This window comes from Molossus molossus, unplaced genomic scaffold (genome assembly GCF_014108415.1).
Source record: "Molossus molossus isolate mMolMol1 unplaced genomic scaffold, mMolMol1.p scaffold_m16_p_12, whole genome shotgun sequence".
In the NCBI taxonomy this organism is placed as follows: domain Eukaryota; kingdom Metazoa; phylum Chordata; class Mammalia; order Chiroptera; family Molossidae; genus Molossus; species Molossus molossus.
The window spans coordinates 101503317-101524864 of record NW_023425347.1 but is presented as its reverse complement, the minus strand read 5'-3'; the positions used below and the strand labels follow the sequence as shown (position 1 = coordinate 101524864).

At 60.3% G+C, this 21548-nt stretch overlaps 1 protein-coding gene across 4 annotated transcripts in view; it reads right to left on the bottom strand.

The window, feature by feature from the left end:
• The window catches only part of ACOT7 (acyl-CoA thioesterase 7), a 78560-nt gene that overhangs the window by 39596 nt on the left and 17416 nt on the right, over positions 1-21548 (bottom strand). For 3 of the 4 annotated variants that reach the window (XM_036256600.1, XM_036256601.1, XM_036256599.1), the window contains exons 2-4: positions 9775-9892; positions 6577-6733; positions 1352-1443 (exon numbers count right to left, since the gene is read on the bottom strand). In XM_036256600.1, the coding sequence (XP_036112493.1) occupies positions 1352-1443; positions 6577-6733; positions 9775-9892 (367 nt within the window). Of the gene's footprint in view, positions 1-1351; positions 1444-6576; positions 6734-9774; positions 9893-15072; positions 15092-21548 lie in introns of those variants that run through there. The other variant, XM_036256602.1, reaches the window with a different exon arrangement.

The following is a 21548-nucleotide window of genomic DNA, read 5'->3' as shown; positions in this document are numbered from 1 at the left end:
CCAACCCAAGGTTATAGCCTTCCTGAAATCATTTTTATACCCGTGTGTATATAAAACTTCTATCATGCTTTCTGTGAAGTTTAAAAGTGACAGTATTTTGCCCGGCTGGTGTGGCTCAGTGGATTGAGCGTCGGTCCCATGGACTCAGAGGTCCTGGTTGGATTCCCCATCAGGGCACATGCCCGGGTTTCATGCTCGATCCCCAGCAGGGGGCGTGTAGGAGGCATTTGATAGATGTTGCTCTCTCATCAATATTTCTCTTTCCCTCTCCCAACAAAATCAATTAAAAAACATATTTAAAAGAAGGGGAAGGGGCATTTAGCTTCTAGTTTTTCCTGTTAAAATGATACCACACAGACAGCCTCGGCCGCTCACGCTGCACACCGGCCCGTTCCTTCCTAGGGCAGTGCCTGGACAGACACAGATCCAGGCTGCAACCCCCGCCCCCCAGCAGGCTCCTCGACCCCATCCCTCCGGAGCCTGCCGCTGACCCTGCCTACCCAGGGCCCCGGGACGGACACAGTGAAGCCCTCCACGCAAAGACACGTCTGTCCACAGCAAAACCGAACTGAGAGACAAGGAAAGGCTGAGCTGTCTTCACCTCCGTCTCCTCGGGGGCCCCCGGGACGGAGAGGGGCAGAGGCTGGCCTGGGCGGGGTGGCCGGGCAACCCTGGCTCTCAGCACATGACAACTCATGAGCAGGAACTGCGTTTAAACTGGAATCAGAGGCTCTCAGGCCCCCCACTCATCACCAGTTTCCCCAAACAGGAAGGAATACTCTCCCCTCCAACAGGAGGCGTTTCCTACTCTCCCGCCAAGGAGGACGAACTCCTGGCCAGACACCCACTCAGCCAATGAGAAGCCACCTCTCTGGGGACTCCCAGTCTCTTCCAATGGACTCTCTGCTTACAACAGGCTTCTGCACGCCCCTCTGCGCTGTAAAAGAGCCTGCCTCTCCTTTGCTCTCTGGACTGTGGGGGGTTGTGAGAGTTTGCCTTAGACTGTATGCGCCAAATTACAATTCTTTGTTGTCCTTGAATAAACCCAGTTTGCTGGAGAAATGTCTGGCTGTCTGTTTAAGGTCAACAGGCAGATGGCCCCCTCACCAGGCACGGCCCTGTCGCCTGCCTTTTCTCTGGCTGGAGCGTGTGCTAAGGGTCCTGGGAGGAGTGTCCATGGGTCTGGACCAGCCTACACCCACCTTCCAGCCTGAGTCAAACCTGTGCTGAGACCCAGACAGCAACGCCCTCCCCCGCCCAGGCTGTGGCTGTCCTGGGACACCTCCGGCCATCTCAAGAGTGACCAGGCTTCTGCCATCTGCCCAGTGAGAAATGGAAGAGGCCTCCTTACCACAACTGGCGGCACCTCCAGGACCTTGTCCACATTCTTCAGAGACAGGGGCACGTACCACAGGGTGGCCTTATTGGTCAGCTTTTTGGTACCTTCAGAGAAGAAAACCACATGAGTGAAGATGGCCTCGGGCGGACGGGGCACAGGGACCCGGCAGGGAGGCTGACACCCACCACCTCTGACCCCTGACCCCCAAGGCCTTCAGCCATGAGGTACAAGCGTGGATTCCCAGCAAGGGGACCCCCCCCAGTGCTGTCACTCTTCAAAGGTGGCTTCAGATCACCCGGTGTGGGCCTGGGGGCGGGGGTCCCCTAGCACTTGCTCCGTGGGGCCTCACCCCGGAGGCCTGCTGTCCTCGCAGTGTTCTGACCGGGGGAAGGCTGGGCAGTAACACCCACTGGAAGCCTCTCGGGAGCGGCCAGAGGGACGGGAGGCTCGGAGGAGGGCAGACTGGCCTGGTGAGGACCCTCGTCCAGCCGCCTCCCAGGGAAGAGGGGGACAAGCCAGTGAAGAGGGGGGCAAAGCCGGGGTGTGCCAGGCTGAGCCAGGGCCCACCAACAGATCCAGCATACTCTGATTTCAGTCTCACGAGCGCCCCCCTGAGAAACTCGAGGTCACAACACTGCCGGATCGCCCACCTGTCTTTTCTGACTGCTGCCGGGAAGAGCCCGCCAGCCGAGACGGAAGGCAGCAGCCGAGGTCCTGAGGCCGGGGCCTCGCAGGCAGAGCCACACGGCAGCCCTGGGGGGGGGGGGGGGCAGCTGCGCGCCCACCCAGAGCACGGCTGTGCCGTCAGCCCCCCAAGGCCCATCTGTGGACCCGATACATCTCAGCGCTCCCTCCTTCAGAAGCTGCCCCCCAATCCAGGAGCTTCGGGGGGAGTGTGGAGGGGCTGCGGGCTGGGCTGGACGCGGGCAGAGTGACAGGAAACAGAGCCTTCCCTGGGGCGCTGAGCGGGCTCAGGGCAGAGTGGGCTGCCCCGCGCTGAGGAGCCAAGCCAAAAGCAATCACTTGGTCCACACCCCTCACTTGCACGGGAAGAGCCTGAAGCCCAGAGAGGTCAACGGGTTTGCCTAGGGTTACACAGCAATTTGGTGCCACTCTGAGTATAGACCCAGGCCTTCAGGGACCCAGAAATGTCAGGGACATTATTTGCAAAGATGTCTTTTAAAAGATTGCGTCTTCAACATGGAAAAGCCCCAAAGGAGACGACACAGTGAGACTGAGAGAAAGAGAGAAGGTGGAGAAGGCAGGGGGCGGCCCAGCGACCCCGAAAGTCCCCTGGGAGCTCACTTCCCAGCAGGTGCCTCCGACCTGCCTTCCCCAGGTAACGGGCTGCAGCTTCCTCCCCTGAACGGAGCCCAGAGACCAAGCGGCCAGGGGTCAAGGGGTCGGCGAGGGGGCGAGGGGTCGAGGGGTCGAGGGGTCGGGTGGAAGGAGCTCGGCCGGCCGGGTGCCAGCCCCGCAGCACCACCAGGACAACGGGCTCGGTGGGATCACAGGCAGATGTGGGAAACATTCTCACCGCACTCTGACCGAGAGCGAATCTGACAGCTGCTTTTGGGAATAGAGATTTCCTGTCTGACTCAGCTGGAGCCAGCCTGACATGCCGGTATCCATGGAAACACCGAGCGCCCGCCTCTAGACCTAAATGAGCGAGGCAAAACATACTAATTGTCTTTCTCCTTCATTTAATGAAACCATCAAAAGGCAAGTGCAGCATCAGAAACCTCTATTTTAAACTCTTCAGAGCTCCCAGCTACCTTCTGAGCAGCTGACAGCGGCCACACCCAGTGAGCTTAACGTTCTGACAGCTGCGGGACAAACCAGCCCCACAGAGGCAGTTTGCCGCTGTCTGCCAGGGTGTGTGCCCGTCCGACTGCCTCCTGACAGGCCATGCAGCCGGATGGAAGGGGGCACACAGGGTGGGGACCCTGCCTCCTGGGGTGGGGAAACACGAATGTCACGCGAACAGCTTCACAGTTCAGCCGTGTGGGGCCGTTTGCCCGCCAACCACCTCCGTCTCCCCACCTGGCTGAGCTCTGCGCCCATGTGGCCAGTGTTCACTGAGGGCCGCCGGCCAGGCATTGGGGGACGGCAGTGGACAGGGCGGCCACAGCTCAGAGGACTCACATCCAGGGCACACGTGGGCAGAAAGAGACACATCAGGACAGGGAGTCCTTGAGAGACCCAGAGCCCAGAGGAACCGAGACACAAACTGATCCAAACACAGATGACAGCCCGGCCACTGCGGCTGAGGGGTTGAGCGTCGACCCACGCTCCAAGAGGTCGCCGGTTCAATTCCCGGTCAGGGCACGTGCCCACGTTATGGGCCTGATCCCCAGTGAGGGCCAGGCAGGAGGCAGCCGATAGGTGTTCTTTCTCATTGATGTTTCTCTCTCCCTCCTCCGCTGGTTCACCCCTCCTCCACCTCCTCCGCTCGTTCTTCCCCCCTCCCCTCCTTCTCCCCCCTCCTCCGCTCCTTCTCCCCTCCTCCGCTCCTTCTCCCCCCCCTCCGCTCTTTCTCCCCCCGCTCCGCTCCTTCTCCCCCCTCCGCTCTTCACCCCTCCTCTGCTCCTTCTCCCCCCCTCCGCTCCTTCTACCCCCACTCTGCTCCTTCTCCCCTCCTCCGATCCTTCTCCCCCCTCCTCCGCTCCTTCTCCCCCCCTCCTCCGATCCTTCTACCCCCCTCCTCCGATCCTTCTACCCCCACTCCGCTCCTTCTACCCCCTCCTCCGCTCCTTCTCCCCCCTCCTCCGATCCTTCTCCCCCCTCCTCCGATCCTTCTCCCCCCTCCTCCGATCCTTCTCCCCCCTCCTCCGCTCCTTCTCCCCCCCCTCCGCTCCTTCTCCCCCTACTCCGCTCCTTCTCCCCCCTCCTCCGCTCCTTCTCCCCCCCTCCTCCGCTCCTTCTCCCCCCCTCCTCCGATCCTTCTCCCCCCCTCCTCCGATCCTTCTCCCCCCTCCTCCGATCCTTCTCCCCCCTCCTCCGCTCCTTCTCCCCCCTCCTCCGCTCCTTCTCCCCCCTCCTCCGCTCCTTCTCCCCCCTCCTCCGATCCTTCTCTGCCCCCCTCCTCCGATCCTTCTCCCCCCCTCCTCCGCTCCTTCTCCCCCCTCCTCCGCTCCTTCTCCCCCCTCCTCCGCTCCTTCTCCCCCCTCCTCCGATCCTTCTCTGCCCCCCTCCTCCGCTCCTTCTCCCCCCCCTCCTCCACTCCTTCTCCCCCCTCCTCCGATCCTTCTCTGCCCCCCTCCGCTCGTTCCCGCCCCCCCCCCGCTCGTTCTCCCTCCGCTCACCCCCCCTCGTTCACACATCGATTACTGAGTCTACGTGCCCTGTGAGCCCGGCTGCGGGAAGAGGGAGACATGACGCTGCCTCAGAAGCTCACGACACCAGCTGGGGCTTCTCAGCCTCAGCACCACAGGCCTCGGGCGGATGGCTCCTCGTGTCTGACCCTGTGCACTGCAGGGTGAGCAGGGTGAGCGGCCAGGAGCCGCTACTGGAGGCCGGCAGCACCGTCCCAACTGTGACCATCGAAACTGTCCCCTCGAGAATCAATGCCAGAGGTCAAGCCAGGACCCCAGGCGTCCCCAGGAAGCAGTCTGAGCTCGCTGCCCCAGAGAGAGCACAGTGCGCTGGCGCGGGAGTGGGTGGCAGCCCGGAGCAGTGGCAGCCCGGCAGTGTCCCCACCAAGGCCTGCCGGAAAGCCAACCCACCACCTGGAAACGCAGCCGCATCCTCAAAGGAGCAGTTTATGAGACAATGGCGAGCCCTGGTTCCCACGGCAGTCAGGAGTGGGGATCTGTCGGGCCCCCCCAACTGTTGCCGCTGTCCTGTGCCCCTGGTGCGTCTCCCAGACGGGACGCAACGACAGACCTGCGCGCTGCCTGAAGGCGAGGCTCAGAGCAGCCCACCTGGAGCCACCTGCCCCTCCCAGTGAGAGGGGCCCCCACCCTGGGTGCCTGGTGAGGGCCACCCTCTCTCGCCCGTGGCCAGGGCCTGACAGGATGTGGGACAAAGGACGAAAGATGAGGTGCCTCTACAAGCCTGGGAAGGTCTCTGACCCGGCTCCCCTCCCATTCACGCTGCTCTCAGGGATCCCCTCTGACCCCAGCTCCCCTCCCATTCACACTGCTCTTGGGGTTCCCCTCTGGCCGCAGCCTGTGCCAGAAGGGGGTTCAGTGAAGGGACTCTGCAGAGCAGGCTCCACCCCCTTTTGTGAGCCACCGGCTCTGACAGACAGCCGGTGAGCCACGATGACAAACTGCTGCCGATGAGAGTGTGAGGGCCCAGAGAGGCGGGGCGCGCAGCACAGCCCAGGGGCCGCCCTCAGCGGGAGGCGGCATGACAGACCCCCAGGCCGCCACGAGGGAAAACAGTACCCAGGGACCCCTTTCTGGGCTGCAGCCCGAGACCCGTATCAGAAGGTCCCTTCGAGGACAGACCACCACCTGCCGCATGCGGGGTCAGGCACAGCCGCGAGGCGCAGGCAAGCTGGGGGCTCCCCCACCAGGGCTTGCTCGGCTGTGCTCCCGTTTCCACTGCAGCAGGGCCTGCGGGGGCCACCGGATGTCCCCGGGAGGATGCCCTGGTGCGGGGGAGTGCCCGGGCACACACTCCGCAGGCGCCTCAGCTGAGGGGTGCGCCAGGCCAGGCGGCCCCTTCCCCGGGGCCAGGACAGACTCCTGGGCCTGGGGGTGGCCCGGAGGGTGGGAGGTGGTGAGCCGCCGGGGGATGGAGGGGAGCTATCAAGAGCAGCCAGAGCCAGCTGGAGAGAAAGCCACGCCCCCTGCAGTGCCCAGTGGGAGGACGGGAAGGGGTTTCCATGGTGACCACGCCAAGGAAGAGAATATTCAGATCAGACCAGAGTCAAAGGTTTGCCCCGTGAGCTTCGGCATCCACCTGGGTTCCAGTAGGGGACAGGGAAGGGCAAGTAGTGCGGGGAGGCAGCAGAGGATGGGGCACCTGTGCCCTCCCAGCCACTCCCAGCCCTCTGCCCCAGAGGGGCTGCCGGAGGGCAGGGTGGGCAGGGCGGGCAGGGCTCGCTCACTTGGGACCAGAGCCCAAAGGGCTCGCCACTTAAGCAGTCTGTGCCGTTCCGCCTGCAGGGGCCCCTGCTCACGTGGAGGCAGGAGTTGAGGGCTGCCGTCTGTGGACGGTGTCAGGGCCAGCCCCCCGCAGAGTGTGCGAGGCGGCTCCCAACCCAGTGGTGAGAGCGCACACGTCACCTGTGAGGATGTTTTCCGACATCACGTTGACCTGGACTTCCACCGAGTGCTTGGAGGTGTAGGTGATCTCGGCGCTGACGTGGGCCACCTCGCCAATGCACATGGGTGACAGGAAGTCGGTGCGCTCAACCCGGGCCAGGACGGCCACACAGCGCTCCTGCAAAGAGCAGACACGGTCAGCCCGGCAGAAGAGCCCCGCCTGGAGAGGCTCCCCAAAACTGCTCTGATTTCCTCCCACACATTCCTAAACTTGATGCCACAGGAGGAACATCAGTGCCCCGGAGACCCTGCGGGGCCGCTACCGGGGTTTGGAGTGGCCACACTGCCCACGGCCTTTCTCTTTTACCCAGTTTTTCTGTGAAAAACCTACGTTATTTGCATAGTGAAAAGTAAAAAGAGACTCGCACTTACATGGAAAATTTGGGAAACAGCGAACAGTAAACAGGAGGAAAGCCCACCCCCCACCCAGAGAGAACGGCGGTTTCCGTTTCCATCTCCCTCTCCAGGCTCTTCCCAAAGGATGGGGCCTCGTCTGCTCCTTTGCCTCGATCCCAGGTTTGCAGTTTCAGTCCTTAAACAATCGTGTAAAAGCTAATTTATCTTTCGCGGTCTGCTCTTTGCACTCAACAGGAGGAAGAATAACCTGCCTGTGCAAGGCGAGTGGTCCTTTTATTTAATGTCCCTTATCCTTCAACCGGGCAGCCCGTTCTCCCGACTCAAAGCTCAGAAGGAACACAGGGCCCGGGCCTGCCTCGGCCACTGGTCCCAGCCACCTGGGCCGCGCAGGGTCACCGATGCACAGGTGGCCGGGCCCCTGCGGGAACGGGAAGGCGTCTTCACTCAGGACTCAGGACGGCCTGTCCCCATGCTCCAGTGAATGGCGTGCCCTGGTGTTGAGATTTGGGTCAACCCAGCTGTTTACTGTAAGTAAGTCTGTGATGGGTGTCCTCTGACTTCAACTGTTTTCAGTACTGGGGACGGTTTCCTGACTGGACTGGATGACTACTTGGACATATGTCCCCAGAGTACTTCTCATCAGTGGGCAGTGCCTGGTGTGGCCCTGGTGCCTTCTGGCACCAACGCTTATTTTCTTTCTTTTTTTTTTTAATCCTCACCTGAGGATATTTTTCCATTGATTTTTGAAGCGAGATGGGGAGAGAGAGAGAGAAACATTGATGTGAGAGAGACACATCGACTGGTTGCCTCCCACATGACCCGACCAGGGCCGGGGACTGAACTGCCACCAAGGTATATGCCCATGACCAGAATCAAACCCAAGACCCTTCGGTCCATGGGCTGATGCTCTAACCACTGAGACCCGGCCAGGGCAGCCATCGTCTTTAGGAGACGGGACAGCAGCATGGTCTGCCGTGGTCGAGAGGCAGTCAGGGCAGGAGACGGGCGCACGGCTGAGACCTGTCAGGCCCTGCGCCTCCTACAGGACTGAAGATGCGAGGCCAGCAGGCGACGGCCAGTGTGAGCCCTGCCGCCAGCCATCTGCTGCCCCCGTTGCTCCGACACACAGCTCTCCCACCTGCAAAAGAACTCCCCTGGCACCTGGCGAACACGCCAACTCCTTGGCCAGCCCAAGCCCACGGGACAACGGGGATCTCCATCTTCAGCCCTCCAGGGCGATTCTCGGGCACACAGGGTCGGGGCTCCAAGACAGTTATTGTCCTATAGACGTCCCCGAGTCAGACCTCAGCAAGGCAGGAGGCCAGGTGACTGTGAAAGGGCCACGCTGTGCCTTCCCACTCTCCCAGCGCGCAGTCCACAGTCCCCACGCAGTACAGCCTCACAGGGAATACCGCCGGCACCTCTGAGTGCATTCACGTGGCCACAGCACCACCCACTGGCAGAAAGCTGGAGAGGCAGCTCAGAGGAGGGGCTGCTTCTGGAATTACTGAGTGCCCGTGCAGGACCAACCAGAAATGCGGGGTTGCGGAGGTCCAGAAACAGTCAGCTCTCACCGCTGTTGCTCTGCGTGCACTGGCCCACACCCACCCAGGCCACCAGCAGCTGATGCCAGCCCTGAGGGTGCAGCGCTGCGTGGCCTCGGGAAAGCCCCCTAACTCTCCTGAGCCTCCGTTTCCTCATCTGCAAGGTGGGGATGTACCCCGGGACAGACGGTCAGCACTCAGGGTGGCCGCTGGCTTACGTACGGACGCTCTGCCTCAGTGGCTCTTCCAGACACATTTCCAACAATCAGCAGTGGGCTGGAGGGAGCCCACCCTGTGCCAGGCCTCGATGCAGGTGCTGAGTGCCTGCCCGCGTGGGCTTACACTCTAGTGGGGAAGCTGCCCAACATGAACGAACAAGCCTGTTGAGCGCCAGGGCAGTGGAGAACCACCCCTGCACTGGGAGGGAGTGGTCTTCAGGAAGCCGTGTTTATGCAAAGACCAGAAGGCGGTGAGGGGGAGCGTGAGGGCATCTGGGCCTGGAAGAGCTGTGCAAAGGCCCTGGGCGCAGGAGACCAGTGTGGCCTGCGGAGTGTTGAGGGAAAGATGGGGACTGGGAGCTGGGGACGGTGGGCAGGCAGGGACAGGGACTCGAGCGGAGGCTTGGTAGTGAAAGGGCCCCAACTGCTGCTGGAGAACAGGCGAGGTGGGCAGGGAACAGGTGGGCAGGGACACGGGCAGGAGGCTGGCAGGGACTCAGCTGAGGTAGCTGGCATGCAGTGCTGAAAATGTCCAGCAGGTGGCGCCACCAGGGTGGACTGCCACTGCCCAGGGCTAGAGAAAGCGCGCAGGGCCTGGTCTTAGGCCTGAGTCACTGCAGGTGGAAGAGGAGTTGCTCAAGAGGGAGACTGGGGGAGAAGCAGCCTGGGGTGGGCCTGGAGGGTCTTCTGGCCCATTAAGGTCCAAGGGCTGATTCGGCCGGTTGAGCATCCAGGTGGAGTCGGGCCTACAGACAGAACCTCACAGCTAAGCATAGCGTTAAAGCCACGGACTGGATGAGACCGCCAGGGGAGGGTAGATGGAGGAACCCCCTGCCCAGACCTGGGAGGTCCGGGCTCCAGGAAGAGTCTAGACTCTTCCAGAAAGGAGGGGAAGGGGCTTCAAGGTGGCGGTAGGCAGGCTCTTGGCTCCGTCTCTGGCGGTCCCCACCCTCCCTCCTTGCTGAGCCCAGAGCCAAACAGCGTAGCAAGGGGTCCAGCCCACAGGAGGACACCAGGCCCCCTGCAGCCCAGACACTCACCCCGTTCTGGCTGTTACAGTGCCGGGTGCTGATGATGACCCCCGCCTCCTCGATCATCTTCAGGATGGTGCCTCCGTGGACATTGCCGGCCACGTTGGCGTCGTCTGGCCGCATGATCCTAGGCAGAGAAGGACGTCACCGTGAACAATAACAACCTGGGCAGAGGACAAGGTCCTCCCAGGGGTCGGATGGCTCCCGAGAAGGAAAAGGAACTTTCCACGTGTTTGGTCAGGGTGGGCGCTGATCTGACAAGCCAGGCAAGGGGCTGCAGGGTCCTGTTTCCACAGGACAGAGGAGGGCAGAGAGGGGGACCTTCCCCTGGAGCCCAGACTGGGAAGGGTGATGGGGGAACCTTTGGAAAAGGCCGCGAGATGCTGGAATGGCTGTGGTGTTCCCAGCACGCCTGCCCCTCCGAGTTCCCAACGACCCACGGCTGACCGAGCGCAAGGACACAGGCTGTGACCCCTTGGACGAGGAACAAATCCCGGGACTGCCACCTGCCTCGGGACTCCCAGACGAGCGCGGTTCTGAGAAGTGGGGACCAGCAGGTGGACACTGGTCCCCAACGGCCCCCCAGCATGAACCAAACCGCCACCTCACTTCCCCAGAGGAAAAACCACACCCTTGCCACGGGCAGCCATCGGTGAGGAGGGTCCATAAAATCTCTAGAGCTCCCAACAAGCCACTGTGGGGATCCTCCCACACTGGGGACAGGCAGTGAGCACGTGCCATGGGTAGGCACGCCCGGCCTCCCGTCAGGTCACCCACCTACTCCGGCCCTGCTGGCCAACGTGGCCCAGGACAGCACCCTCTGCGGCCCTTGGCTCTCCCTTCCCCAGCTCGGGGACATCAGACTCTGAGATCGGTCATGGCTCCAACCCTCACTAGCTGGGTGACTCGGCAAGCAGCCAAAACTCTCCCTCCTCCACTTCCCTGTCTGCAGAACCCGCCAACCGAACCTGGGAGGACTGAGGGCTGTCACACAGTAACACACAGCACAGGCGCTACAACAGGACCTGGCACACAGCCAGCCACTCAGTGTTCATCCGCAGCAATCGGCCCTCTTTCCTCAGTGCTGAGCCAACTCTACCGCCAGCAGGGCCAGGAGATGCGGTTTGCTCAGAAAATGACTGACAGCTGTCCGTCTCTGCCGCCCCTTCATCCTGGGGGACATGTGGCCACAAAATGCACAGCCCATTCAGGCCACCCGGCCTCTGGTCACCAGAGCACAGGAGAGAAGCATCGCTTGGCCTCTCACATGTTCATTTAAACGCATTTTGGAATCAACCTTGGCCAGTGTTGCTCAGTGGTTAGTGTCAGCTCACATACCAAAGGGTCACGGGTTCGATTCATGGTCAAGGACACATACCAGGATTGCAAGTCTGACCCCCAGCCCCGGTCAGGGTGCATATGGGAGGCAACCAATCGATGTGTCTCTCTCACATGGATGTTTCTCTCTTTCTCTCTCCTCCCCCTCTCCTTTCCACTCTCTCTAAAAATCAGTGGAAAAATAACCTCGGGTGAGGATTAACAGAAATAAAATAAAATGAAGACATGGGTGTGGAAAGTGTTTCACTTTCCTATTTGCTATTGAGAAGAAAGGAAAGAAAGCTCAGCGGGTAAACAGTCCCTGCCGCCGACCCCAGAGGGCAGCCCGCGGGGCTGGCCGACTGTGCCGTGCAGGGACTCGAGTCCAGCCTGCCAGGCTTCTGGATGGCCAAGGGCAGCTGGGGAGCGGGGTGGACGGGCCTCTCCGGACCTGCAGCACAGCGGCTCACGGAACCACGCGCCCGCAGCACGTGGCCAGCTCAGGCAGGCGGGCCAGACGGGGGCTGCAGCAGGCTCTCTCCCACCATTCCCCACCCCTCCCCCTCCTTGGACCCCAGAAACGTCAAGGTCTTATCGGGGGGCCTTCCTGCACCCCTCCCGCCCGCCCTCTCAGCTGGCCAGTGGTGCTGCCTTCACCCAAGGCCCACGCCCTGAGCGTCCGCTGTCCCATCCTCTGAGCTCCCCACCCTCCCAGCCAAGCAGGGGCCAGCAGTCCCCCTCTGCGCCAACTGCTCCTGCCCTAGACCACAGGATACGCAGGCCAGTGTTGGGGCCCACGGCCAATGGAAGTAGGCACCCCCCATCCCCTCTGGAGTAGGCACTAGACTGATGACAAGATCTCTAAAGAGGCTGCCAGTCCTGGGTCAAGAAGTTGTTCCCAGAGGGGTGGTCACCCCACCTGGACTCCAGACCACTTCCCAGAAGTGACACCTGGCCAAGTCCTAGCGAGTGAGCGGGGCAGGGGGTGCTCAGGGGGTGCTCCAGGCAGGGGGCGCTCAGGGGGTGCTCCAGGCAGGGGGCGCTCAGGGGAAGGCCCCAAGGCCAGGAGAGCTTGGTGAGTTCAGACTGAAGGCAAATCCCCAAAGCTGGCCAGTGACGTGTGTGTGTGCGTGCAAATGTGTGAGTGGGTGGGTATGCATTTGTGAGTGTGTGTAAAAGTATGTATGAATGTGAGCATATGTGTATGTGTAAGAGTGTAGGTATATGTGAGAATGTGAGTGTGTGAGAGTATGTAAGAGTGTGAGTATGTGAGAATGTGTGTGAGTGAATGTGTATGTGGGTGTGTATGTGCACGAGTGCATGTGAGTGTGTAAGTGTGAACAAGTGCATGTGTGTGAGCGTACACGAGTGCATGTGAGTGTGAGTGCACGAGTGTGTGAGTGTGAGTGCACGAGTGTAAGTGTGAACAAGTGCATGTGAGTGTGAGCGTACGCGAGTGTGAGTATGCACGAGTGCATGTGAGTGAGAGTGCATGAGCACTGTGAGTGCGAGTGTGCACAAGTGCATGTGAGCAAGTGTGAGTGTGCATGAGTGCATGTGAGTGAGTGTGCACGAGTGCATGTGAGTGCGAGTGTGCCCAAGTGCATGTGAGTGAGCAAGTGTGAGTGTGCACGAGTGCATGTGAGTGTGAGTGTGCACAAGTGCATGTGAGTGAGCAAATGTGAGTGTGCACGAGTGTGTGTGAGTGTGAGTGTGCACGAGTGCATGTGAGTGCGAGTGTGCCCAAGTGCATGTGAGTGAGCAAGTGTGTGTGCACGAGTGTGTGTGAGTGTGAGTGTGCACGAGTGCAGAGATGGGCAGGACAGCGGGAGCTCCCTCCACAGGCCGACAACTGGGACAGAGGACAGGGACCTGGGGAGACAGGGCGCCGGGAGGCATGTGGGGGGTCACCCCCGGGCCTGGGTGGACAGTCGGCCTCCTCCACTTCACTTGCTGCCTGGCCCTGACTCATGATCACTCCGCTGTCCCCCATGTTACCTTCCTTTTTTTTTTTAAATTCACCCGAGGACATTTTTGCATTTATCTTCAGATAGAGTGAGCGGGAGGGAGAAAGGGAGGAAGAGAGCGAGAAACATCGATGTGAGAGAGACACATCGAGTGGCTGCCACCCGCACAACCCAACCAGGGCCGGGGACAAACTGCAACCGAGGTACGTGCCCTTAGCGGGAACCGAACCCGGGACTCTGGTCCGCGGGCCGACACTCTAACCGCTGAGCCAAACCGGCCAGGGCCCCAGTTACCTTCTTAAGCAGTGAGTGGTCACTCCTGCTCAGACCCTCCAAGGCCCCGCTATCTAGAAAATCAGGATTCGAGCTCCATAGAGGATCTGAAGCGCACCTCCACCTGCAGCTTCCCTGCCTGTCCCCACTGCCCTGCGGGCCGTCCCAGCACCCGGCCGTGCCCACCTGTCCCAGCAGCACTACAGAACACAGGCCTTCCTCTGTGAACGGGGCCTCAGGTGGGCACAGCCTGCTGGCGGGCAACCTGCTCTGCCACCCGCGCTCCCAGCCCAGGTGCTGATGCAGCAGCACACAGGCAGGAGTGCGTCCTGCACACGCTTCCCCCGCGATCAGACCAGCTGTGCCCAGAGTCACTCGCCACAAGGCTGTTTCTTTTTTTTTTTTTTATCCTCACCCGAGGACATTTTTCCATTTTTTGTTCAGATAGAGTGGAAGGGAGAGAGAGGAAGAGAGAGAGAGAAACATTGACGTGAAGGGACACATCGACCAACCAGGGCCGGGGACAAACTGCAACCGAGGTACATGCCCTTAGCGGGAACCGAACCCAGGTCTCTCTGGACCGCAGGCCGACGCTCCAACCGCTGAGCCAAACCGGCCAGGGCTCACAAGGCTGTTTCTAATGCAGGGACGGCTGTGTCCTAAACGTCCACCAGTAGGGACGAGGTAGATTAACTCACGTGCACACCCGCAATAGCACAGGGCCTCGAGCAAGAGGGAGGACTGGAGAAAAACAGCAAAGCACAGGGCAGTGGGGACCAGGTGGCCACACCCCGGCCAGCGCAGACCATCTGGAAGGAGACCTGGATCGGGAAGCTTCCACTGCCCTGAGAAGGGACTAGCCTAGACTTCAGGGGAAATGTCACTGAGCCATCCCCACAGGCCTCCGAATGTAAAGCCGTGTCATCCTGCCCGGCCGGTGTGGCTCAGTGGTTGAGCGTAGGCCCATGCAGAGGTCACCAGTTCCGTTCCCGGTCAGGGCACATGGCCAGGTTGTGTGCCCAATCCCTAGTAAGGGGCATGCAGGAGGCGGCCAATCGATGTTCTCTCTCATCAATGTTTCTATCTCTCTCCCCCTCTCCCTCCCTCTCTCTCTACAAGCAATAAAGAAATGAAATCGTGTCATCCTGTGCACATAAACCGACGGTCTTCACAATTTCTTCAGAGCATAGCTCCAGTGCTCTTCCTCAGCAAGGGCACCCCGACCTCACCTCACCTCACCACCGTCCCCTGTACGGACCCTGCCGCAGGGGCTCTGGGGTCCAGCCCGCCTCTCTGCTGGACAGCACCTGTGGCTCTGGAGCACCAGCCTGGGGACCAGGAGGAGCCGCCCACTCCTGCTGTGTTCCGTGTGCCCAGTGGCACAGCAGACACCCTGAGGGCCAGCCTGTCCCTTGCTCCCCAGGGTCCTCCTAAGCCTGAGCCAGTGTGGGGCCCCACCCTGAGCCTTCGTACCAGGTCCAACTGTATGCCCAGGCCCACGAGTGTTGCTCGGCTCTCAGGCCTTCGCAGGTGTAACCAAGGGCATCAGGTGGCCCATTCCAGTAGGACTGGTACCGCAGAAGAGGGAAGCAGGCAGGCACAGGCGGCGAGGCCGGGGGAGGGCCGCTCTGGGGCAGGGATGCAGGGATGCCAGCACTTGCCAGAAGCTGGGAGGGGCAGGGGGAGCCCTGGGAACATGGCCCTACCAGCACCTGGATTTGGGGCTTGTGGCCCAATGGTGAGAGCTTACCTTTCTGCTGTTTTAAGCCACCCAGTTTGTGGTCATTAGTCATAGTGTCCCCCAAATTCATATAGTGCCCCTGCAGCCGCAGCCCCAGGGGCTCTGCTCTACCCCCAGAAGGCAGCAGTGGCAGGGCGAGCCCCGACCCCCGGCAGCCTTGGCGGCAGCTCCACAGGGGCTGACCCCTGCCTGCCCCTCTCCCAGCTCCCTCAGCACCGGGCCAGCGTCTGCCTGACACGAAAATGTCAGCGCTAAAATTAAACACTGCCGTGAGTTCCATGGTAACTGGGGGGTGGGGGGGCTTGTTTATCTGACAGGGAAGCTAAAACAGCCATCTGTCACAGGGGTGGCAGCGCAAGCACGGCAGGTTTCCGTGACAGGTACACCCTCTCGGGGCCGCCTGCACCCAAAGCCAGGCAGGTCCCCGCTGCTGCCCTGGTCCAGGCGGGCTCCCCGGGGCAGCAGCTCTGAGGACACCTCCCAGATGGGCTGCGAGCTCCCTGGTCCTCGCCCCTCAGAACTAGGCTCAAACCAGACAGGACCCTCCTCCCCGCTGAGGGGCGCAGGCGGCGGGCGGGTGCCTTCCCGCTCAGCACAGGGAGCAGCGCCCCGGGAGGACCCAGGAGGCAGGACCTGAGCTGGGCTCCGAACGTCAAGCAGAAGGAGAAGCTGGGGCAGCCTTTCCTGGCCGAAAAGGAGCTGCTTGACCGAGTCGGGGCAGGGCTGGTTCAACCGGACAGCCTGACCTCAGGGTCTGGAAGGCCAGGGTCAGGCACGAGTGAATACCCCATCTCTATGGGGACCTGATGAAGTGGCATTGCTCATCCTCGCCGATTCGCTGCTTACGAAGGTTCTGGCAAAGTCCCTTCAACCCCCAGAGACCCCGCCACATGCCCCAGAAGAGGCAGGGGTGCAAGAAGTGGCCAAGAAAAAGCCCCTGGGGTTCTCTGAGGACCCGGAGCACGGCGGGAATGAGCCCGAAGCTCCCCGAGTGGCCCGCCAACCAGCACCCACTGTTCCCAAGAACCCGGGGCTCCGGGCCGAGGCGGGAAGCTCGGAGCTCAGCACCACGGCAGACAGCGCGCGGGCAGGGGCAGGGCAGCAGGACCACAAAGCAAGGCAGCTGCCATGACCCGGGGCTCAGGCAGGGAGCTGCCTGATTCTTCTCAGCACCCGTGTTCTGACCCTGACAGGAGCCCAGCTGGTCACCCGCAGGCTGGACTTCCTGTCCTGGCTTCAGTTAACCACTTAACGTCAGGGGTCAGGAAAACGAGGCCGGGCACAGGTGCCCCTGCACACGAAGCCAGCCACCCTGTGGGACACGGGGCGCTTCGCCTCTACCACCGACCCCTCCAAGCGCCCACACAGACCACCCGCCACAGTGGCCCCGCGCAAGGAGCCTGTGACTAGAGGTGCGTGCTCAGCTGGGAAACTGTCTGGCTGGGACCTCCCCGGTCCAGAGGGAAGGGGGGCAGCGGCAGCTGGCGTCCGAGTCACCTATCCTCCCCGCCGGAAACAGTCACCACTTACTGCCAGGCGGGTCTGTAGGGGAACCCTGGCCCCTGGGCTACCCCACCGAACCAGGAAGAGGCTGCTCGGCCCATCTGAGGAGCTGGCCAGCAGCCAGTTGTCATAGAAACCTCACTTTGTAAACAATTACAAGGAAGAAGTGGTCTGCAAGCCCTTCCGCTGCCATGAGAGCACGCAGTCCCAGGGCTGCCCGAGGCCTCGGGAGACCACGGCGAGGACGCTGCAAGGCCATCTGCCTGGGAAGCCTGCAGCCATCGATGGTATGGACAGTCCCAGCCTGCGCACCCGCCGATCGTGAGATTATGGTGGAATGAGTAAATGGATCCCCTGGGGGCCACCTGAACCCTTCCAAAAAACTGCCATCCTGGCTTGGTTCCTGGGCACCCGTCCACCTGGCCTATGGGACAGTCTGGCAGGTACTGTCAAGTGGTAAAGTCGGGACAGAGCACTAATTGGGCTTGGCACTCACTCCGCTCTTATCAAAGGTGCGCATACTTCCGCTTCTTTAAATGGCCACCCCTCCAAGGACTTCCTTAAATATAGAGCAGCCAGCCCTGGCCGGTTTGGCTCCGCAGTTAGAGCGTCGGCCTGCGGTCCAGGGAGACCCAGGTTTGGTTCCCGCTAAGGGCACGTACCTAGGTTGCAATTTGTCCCTGGTCCTGGTTGGGTCGTGCGGGTGGCAGCCACTCGATGTGTCCCTTTCACGTCGATGTTTCTCTCTCTCTCTCTCTCTCTTCCTCGCTCTCCCTCCCCCTCCCACTCTATCTGAACAAGAAATGGAAAAAATGTCCTCGGGTGAGGATTAAAAAAAAAGGTTTGTAAAAATGTAGATCAATCATCGCTGAAAACACAGTGCCACTGCCCCAAGGCCCACCTTACGCTGAAAGAGGAAGGAGAGAAGCTAAGAAAAGAAAAAAAGGAAGGAAATTCCAGACTGAGCAGCACCACAGCACTGGGTTCCTGGTGCCGCTCCAGCCCGAACCCAGATCCGGTCCCGCCCAGCCAGGATGCTTGGAGCCTAGAAGCCAAGCAGGGGAGCAGATTCCGAAGGGGTAAGGAGGCTGCTGACCACACCCCAAATGTCTGCCTGGGGGGTCAGAACTGAAAACCTTGCCAGAAGCCCCCCCAGCAATGCAGCCCGGCAGGGGTCCTGTCCCTGGCCAGGAAGGCAACTCCCCCTCTGCCCCCCAGCTGCACCCCCAGGGTGCTCTACCCTAAGTGCACATGATCCTGGGACCGTTCCCGCAGGCAGGGCCCGGGATGCCTGCCCTCTGCTGTGCCCCAGGTGCTGGGCACAGAGCAAGGTTCTGAGACTATGAATCAAACTGCAGAACGAGTGGGCAAAGGCCCCGGCCCTCATGCACCCCGGTCTCTGGGTCCTTCAAGTCAGCTGGATGCTCAGGACCTGTGTGCACCTGGTAAGACCAGAGCAGCAGCCGGTCCCTTCCTCCCGCCAGCCCCAAGCCTGGCCCCACTCCCCTCCCCCACTCCCCTCCCCCACTCCCCTCCCCTGAGCCAAGATGCCAATGAGCTACTTCCACAGGCCGTGCTGGACACGGACCATTGCAGTGGGCTTGGTCCCCCAAAACGACTGCATGTCAGGTCTGATCAAGCCCAGCTCTCACCTCCAGGCGGCGAAAAGGCCCCAAGGCCTTGGGGACCCCAGAGCCAAGTGTCTAGACCTCGGCTCTTCCCACCCTGGTGCACCGACCAGGGTCTCCCCCAGACACCCCACCAGGCCATCCCAGCGTCTTCCCACAGCTCCCAACTCACTGCTTGGCCTTCTCCCTAGGACAGGCCTCACGGACTGGCCTTCTGAACGCTGTGAGGGACAGGCCTCGCCGGAGCACGAGCATGGTGCCTCCGTCTCCGCGGTCCCTCCCAAAGCCACAGCCAGAAGGGACTGGAGGGGCCCCGGTCCTGAGCGGTGCCCTTTGGACCTGGCCCCTCCCTGCAGTGGCCACTGCCTGAGCAACCCTGGCTTCTCCCTCCCTTGCCACACCTGGCACACCACCCACCCCAGAGAGTGCGGCCACACTACCATCCGATACTGTGTGCCTGACCTTCTAAGGTCCCCTAAAATCACGAGAAACTCAACCAAATCAGAAAGTGGACAGTGGCCGCTGTTTCACCCCACTCCCGACGCAGCTCCGACTCGCTGCTGGGCACGCTCACGCTCCGTGGCGGGGACTCACGGCCTGGACTGGGGGCTCTATGGCGTAAGGGCCATTCATGGGCATGAAACGTCAGCGAGGTAGGAGTTGTTCCATGTCCTGGCGCTTCGATGAGGAAAGGTGAGGAGGTGTATCGATGCAAATTATACCTAGGTTTATTTATTTTTTGTTTCATGTGGTCACTAGAAAAACACGAAGCAGACACTGTCCTAACTTTAGAGGGGCATTCTGTCTTCACCTGTCCAGATGTATATTCTGCTGCTTTGGGGTGAAACGGTCTAAATATATCAATTAAATGCAATTACATATATATGAAATAGGAGTTGAAAGAGACCTTGGAAGTTAGCTGGTGTGAGCCCCAACTTCTACCTGTGAGGAAAGCGATACTGCAGAAGGAAGGAGGCTTGCCCCGGGCCCCGGTGGGGGCGAGCAGAGGCGGCCGAGCCATGTTCTCTCTCATCCATGTCTCCACCTTTCTCTCCCTCTTCCTTCCTCTCTCTAAAATCAATGAAGAAAACACGTTTTTAATAAAAATAAATAAAATGCCACAAGACTGGTTTACCGATGAAACAGTGCTGATTGGAGCGAAACGCAGAATTCCCCAAACAACCCTCAGATGGATGAGAACTTTCTAAATGCTAAGCCAGCCCGCCGTGGGCTGAGGCCTCACACAGCAGCCGACACCGAGACACAGGGCGGTAACGTGCGGAAGGAGAGCCCGAGTCTATGGCTGAGGAAGAACAGGATTCGCACAAACCAAAGGAGTTAAAAGCAAAATGAAGTGTCGTTAGAGGGTGGACACTTCAAATCTGAAATGACCCAGTCAGTGACAGGCTGTCAAAGGCATCCGGAAACTGGAAAAGGCCGGGACACAGCCGCACCTCCTCCCTCCACCTGTCCCGCACCTGCCGAAGGAGAGGGGGGCACCCTTGGGTTGTCAAGGGCCCCGGCCAGGTACAACAGCAGGAAGTGAGACAGACAGGTACCTAGAACCCAGGGGGCACTTGGAAGCGAGAATGGGGGGGACGGACTCGGAGTCACTTTTCCTAGAACTGGGGCCAGCCAGAGGAAGCCGGACAGGGCAGGGACATAGATCCAGACCACATAAGAACTCTCTCAGGTAAGAACACAAATCACCAGATGTTTTCAAATGGGCCAAAGACTTGAACAGATACTTCACCAAACAAGATATGTTAGGGGGCAAATATACACATGAAAAAATGTTCAGCACCCTGACCAGTTTGGCTTAGCTGTTAGAGAGTCGGCCCGCGGACCAAAGGGTCATGGGTTCGATTCTGGTCAAGGGCACATACCTGGGTTGCAGGTTCAATCCCCAGCCCTAGTCAGGGTTGTGCGGGAGGCAACCAATCAATGTGTCTCTCTCACATTGATGTTTCTCTCTCTCTCCCACTCTCTGTAAAAAAATCAATGGAAAAGTATCCTCAGGTGAGTATTAACCACCGAACAGTGCTCAGCATTGTTAGACATTAGGGAAACACACATTAAAGCCACCACGAGAGCCCTCTGCACACCTCAGAAGGACTAGAAGTCTGACTGCACCAAGCTGGGGGGACGTGGAAAACTGGAACTGTCCCCGCGCCGTGGGACAGGCACGCAGCCGACACAGGAAACAACACTTCCAGGTACCCACACCTACCACGCCATCTAACCTTGTCCTCGGAGCATTTGCCTGCACGCGCCAATGAGAGCCCGTGACCCCACAAAGACTGTACGGTTGGCCCTCGAACAACACAGGCGCTAGGAGCGCCGGCCGCCCTGCAGTCGAGAGCCCACGCATAACTTGTCGGTCCAACTGCAGATCGAAACACTAGCTGAGCCCTGGCCGATCTGGCTCAGTGGTCAGAGCATCGGTCCGCGGACCAAAGAGTCTTGGGTTCGATTCTGGTCAAGGGCACGTACTTCGTTGTGGTTTGGACCCTGGCCCTGGTCTGGGTCATGCGGGAGGCAACCAATCGATGCATCTCTCTCACATCGATGTTTCTCTCTCTCTCTCTCTTTCTCCCTCACACTCTATCTGACAAAAAAAAATGGAAAAATCTCCCTGGGTGAGGATTTAAAAGAAAGAAAACACTAGCCGAATGTGCCCAACTGGGGGCACTCAATGCCCGCACAGACCAAGGGACAGGCAGTGCTGACCCAGGGACGGCACGGCCTCCAAAGGATGGTGCTGAGTGCGAAGGGGCCGGACAGCAAGGGGCATGTTCTGTGTGCTTCCATTTTCGCAAAACTCTAGTGGGAAGTAATCTCTACTGACAGAAAGTGACTCATGGCTGCCTGGGCTGGGGAGACAGGAGGAGGGATTATTGCAGGACAGGAAGGAACTCTTACAAGAGGGGTGTGTTCATTACTTTGGCTATGGTGATAGCCGCACAGGTGTATACAAGTCACAATAATCAAATCAGTCACTTTAAACGTGGGCAGTTCTATTAACGATACCTCAATGAAGCTGGTTAGGAAAATAAACTCCTCCCACCACCCCGCTGTTGCAAGAGCCGGAGGTTTCTGTCTGAGTCACTGACAGGTCAGGTCACTGAACTCGACCCATTTCTGCAGGAGGCAGAGGCAACTGCCAGGAAGTCCCAGGAGCCGAGCTGGGCCCTGTGCTGGAGGAGGGTGCCAAACCCAGCCACCAGCCCGGTACCCACGGCCTCCGGACAGGCAGAAGGGAGGCCACCAGACTGCCCTCTGGCGGGAGCTGCAGGCACGCCCTCAGCACCAGCCCTCCCTGCCCAGCACGCCAGCCACCGCTGTGGCTCTGAG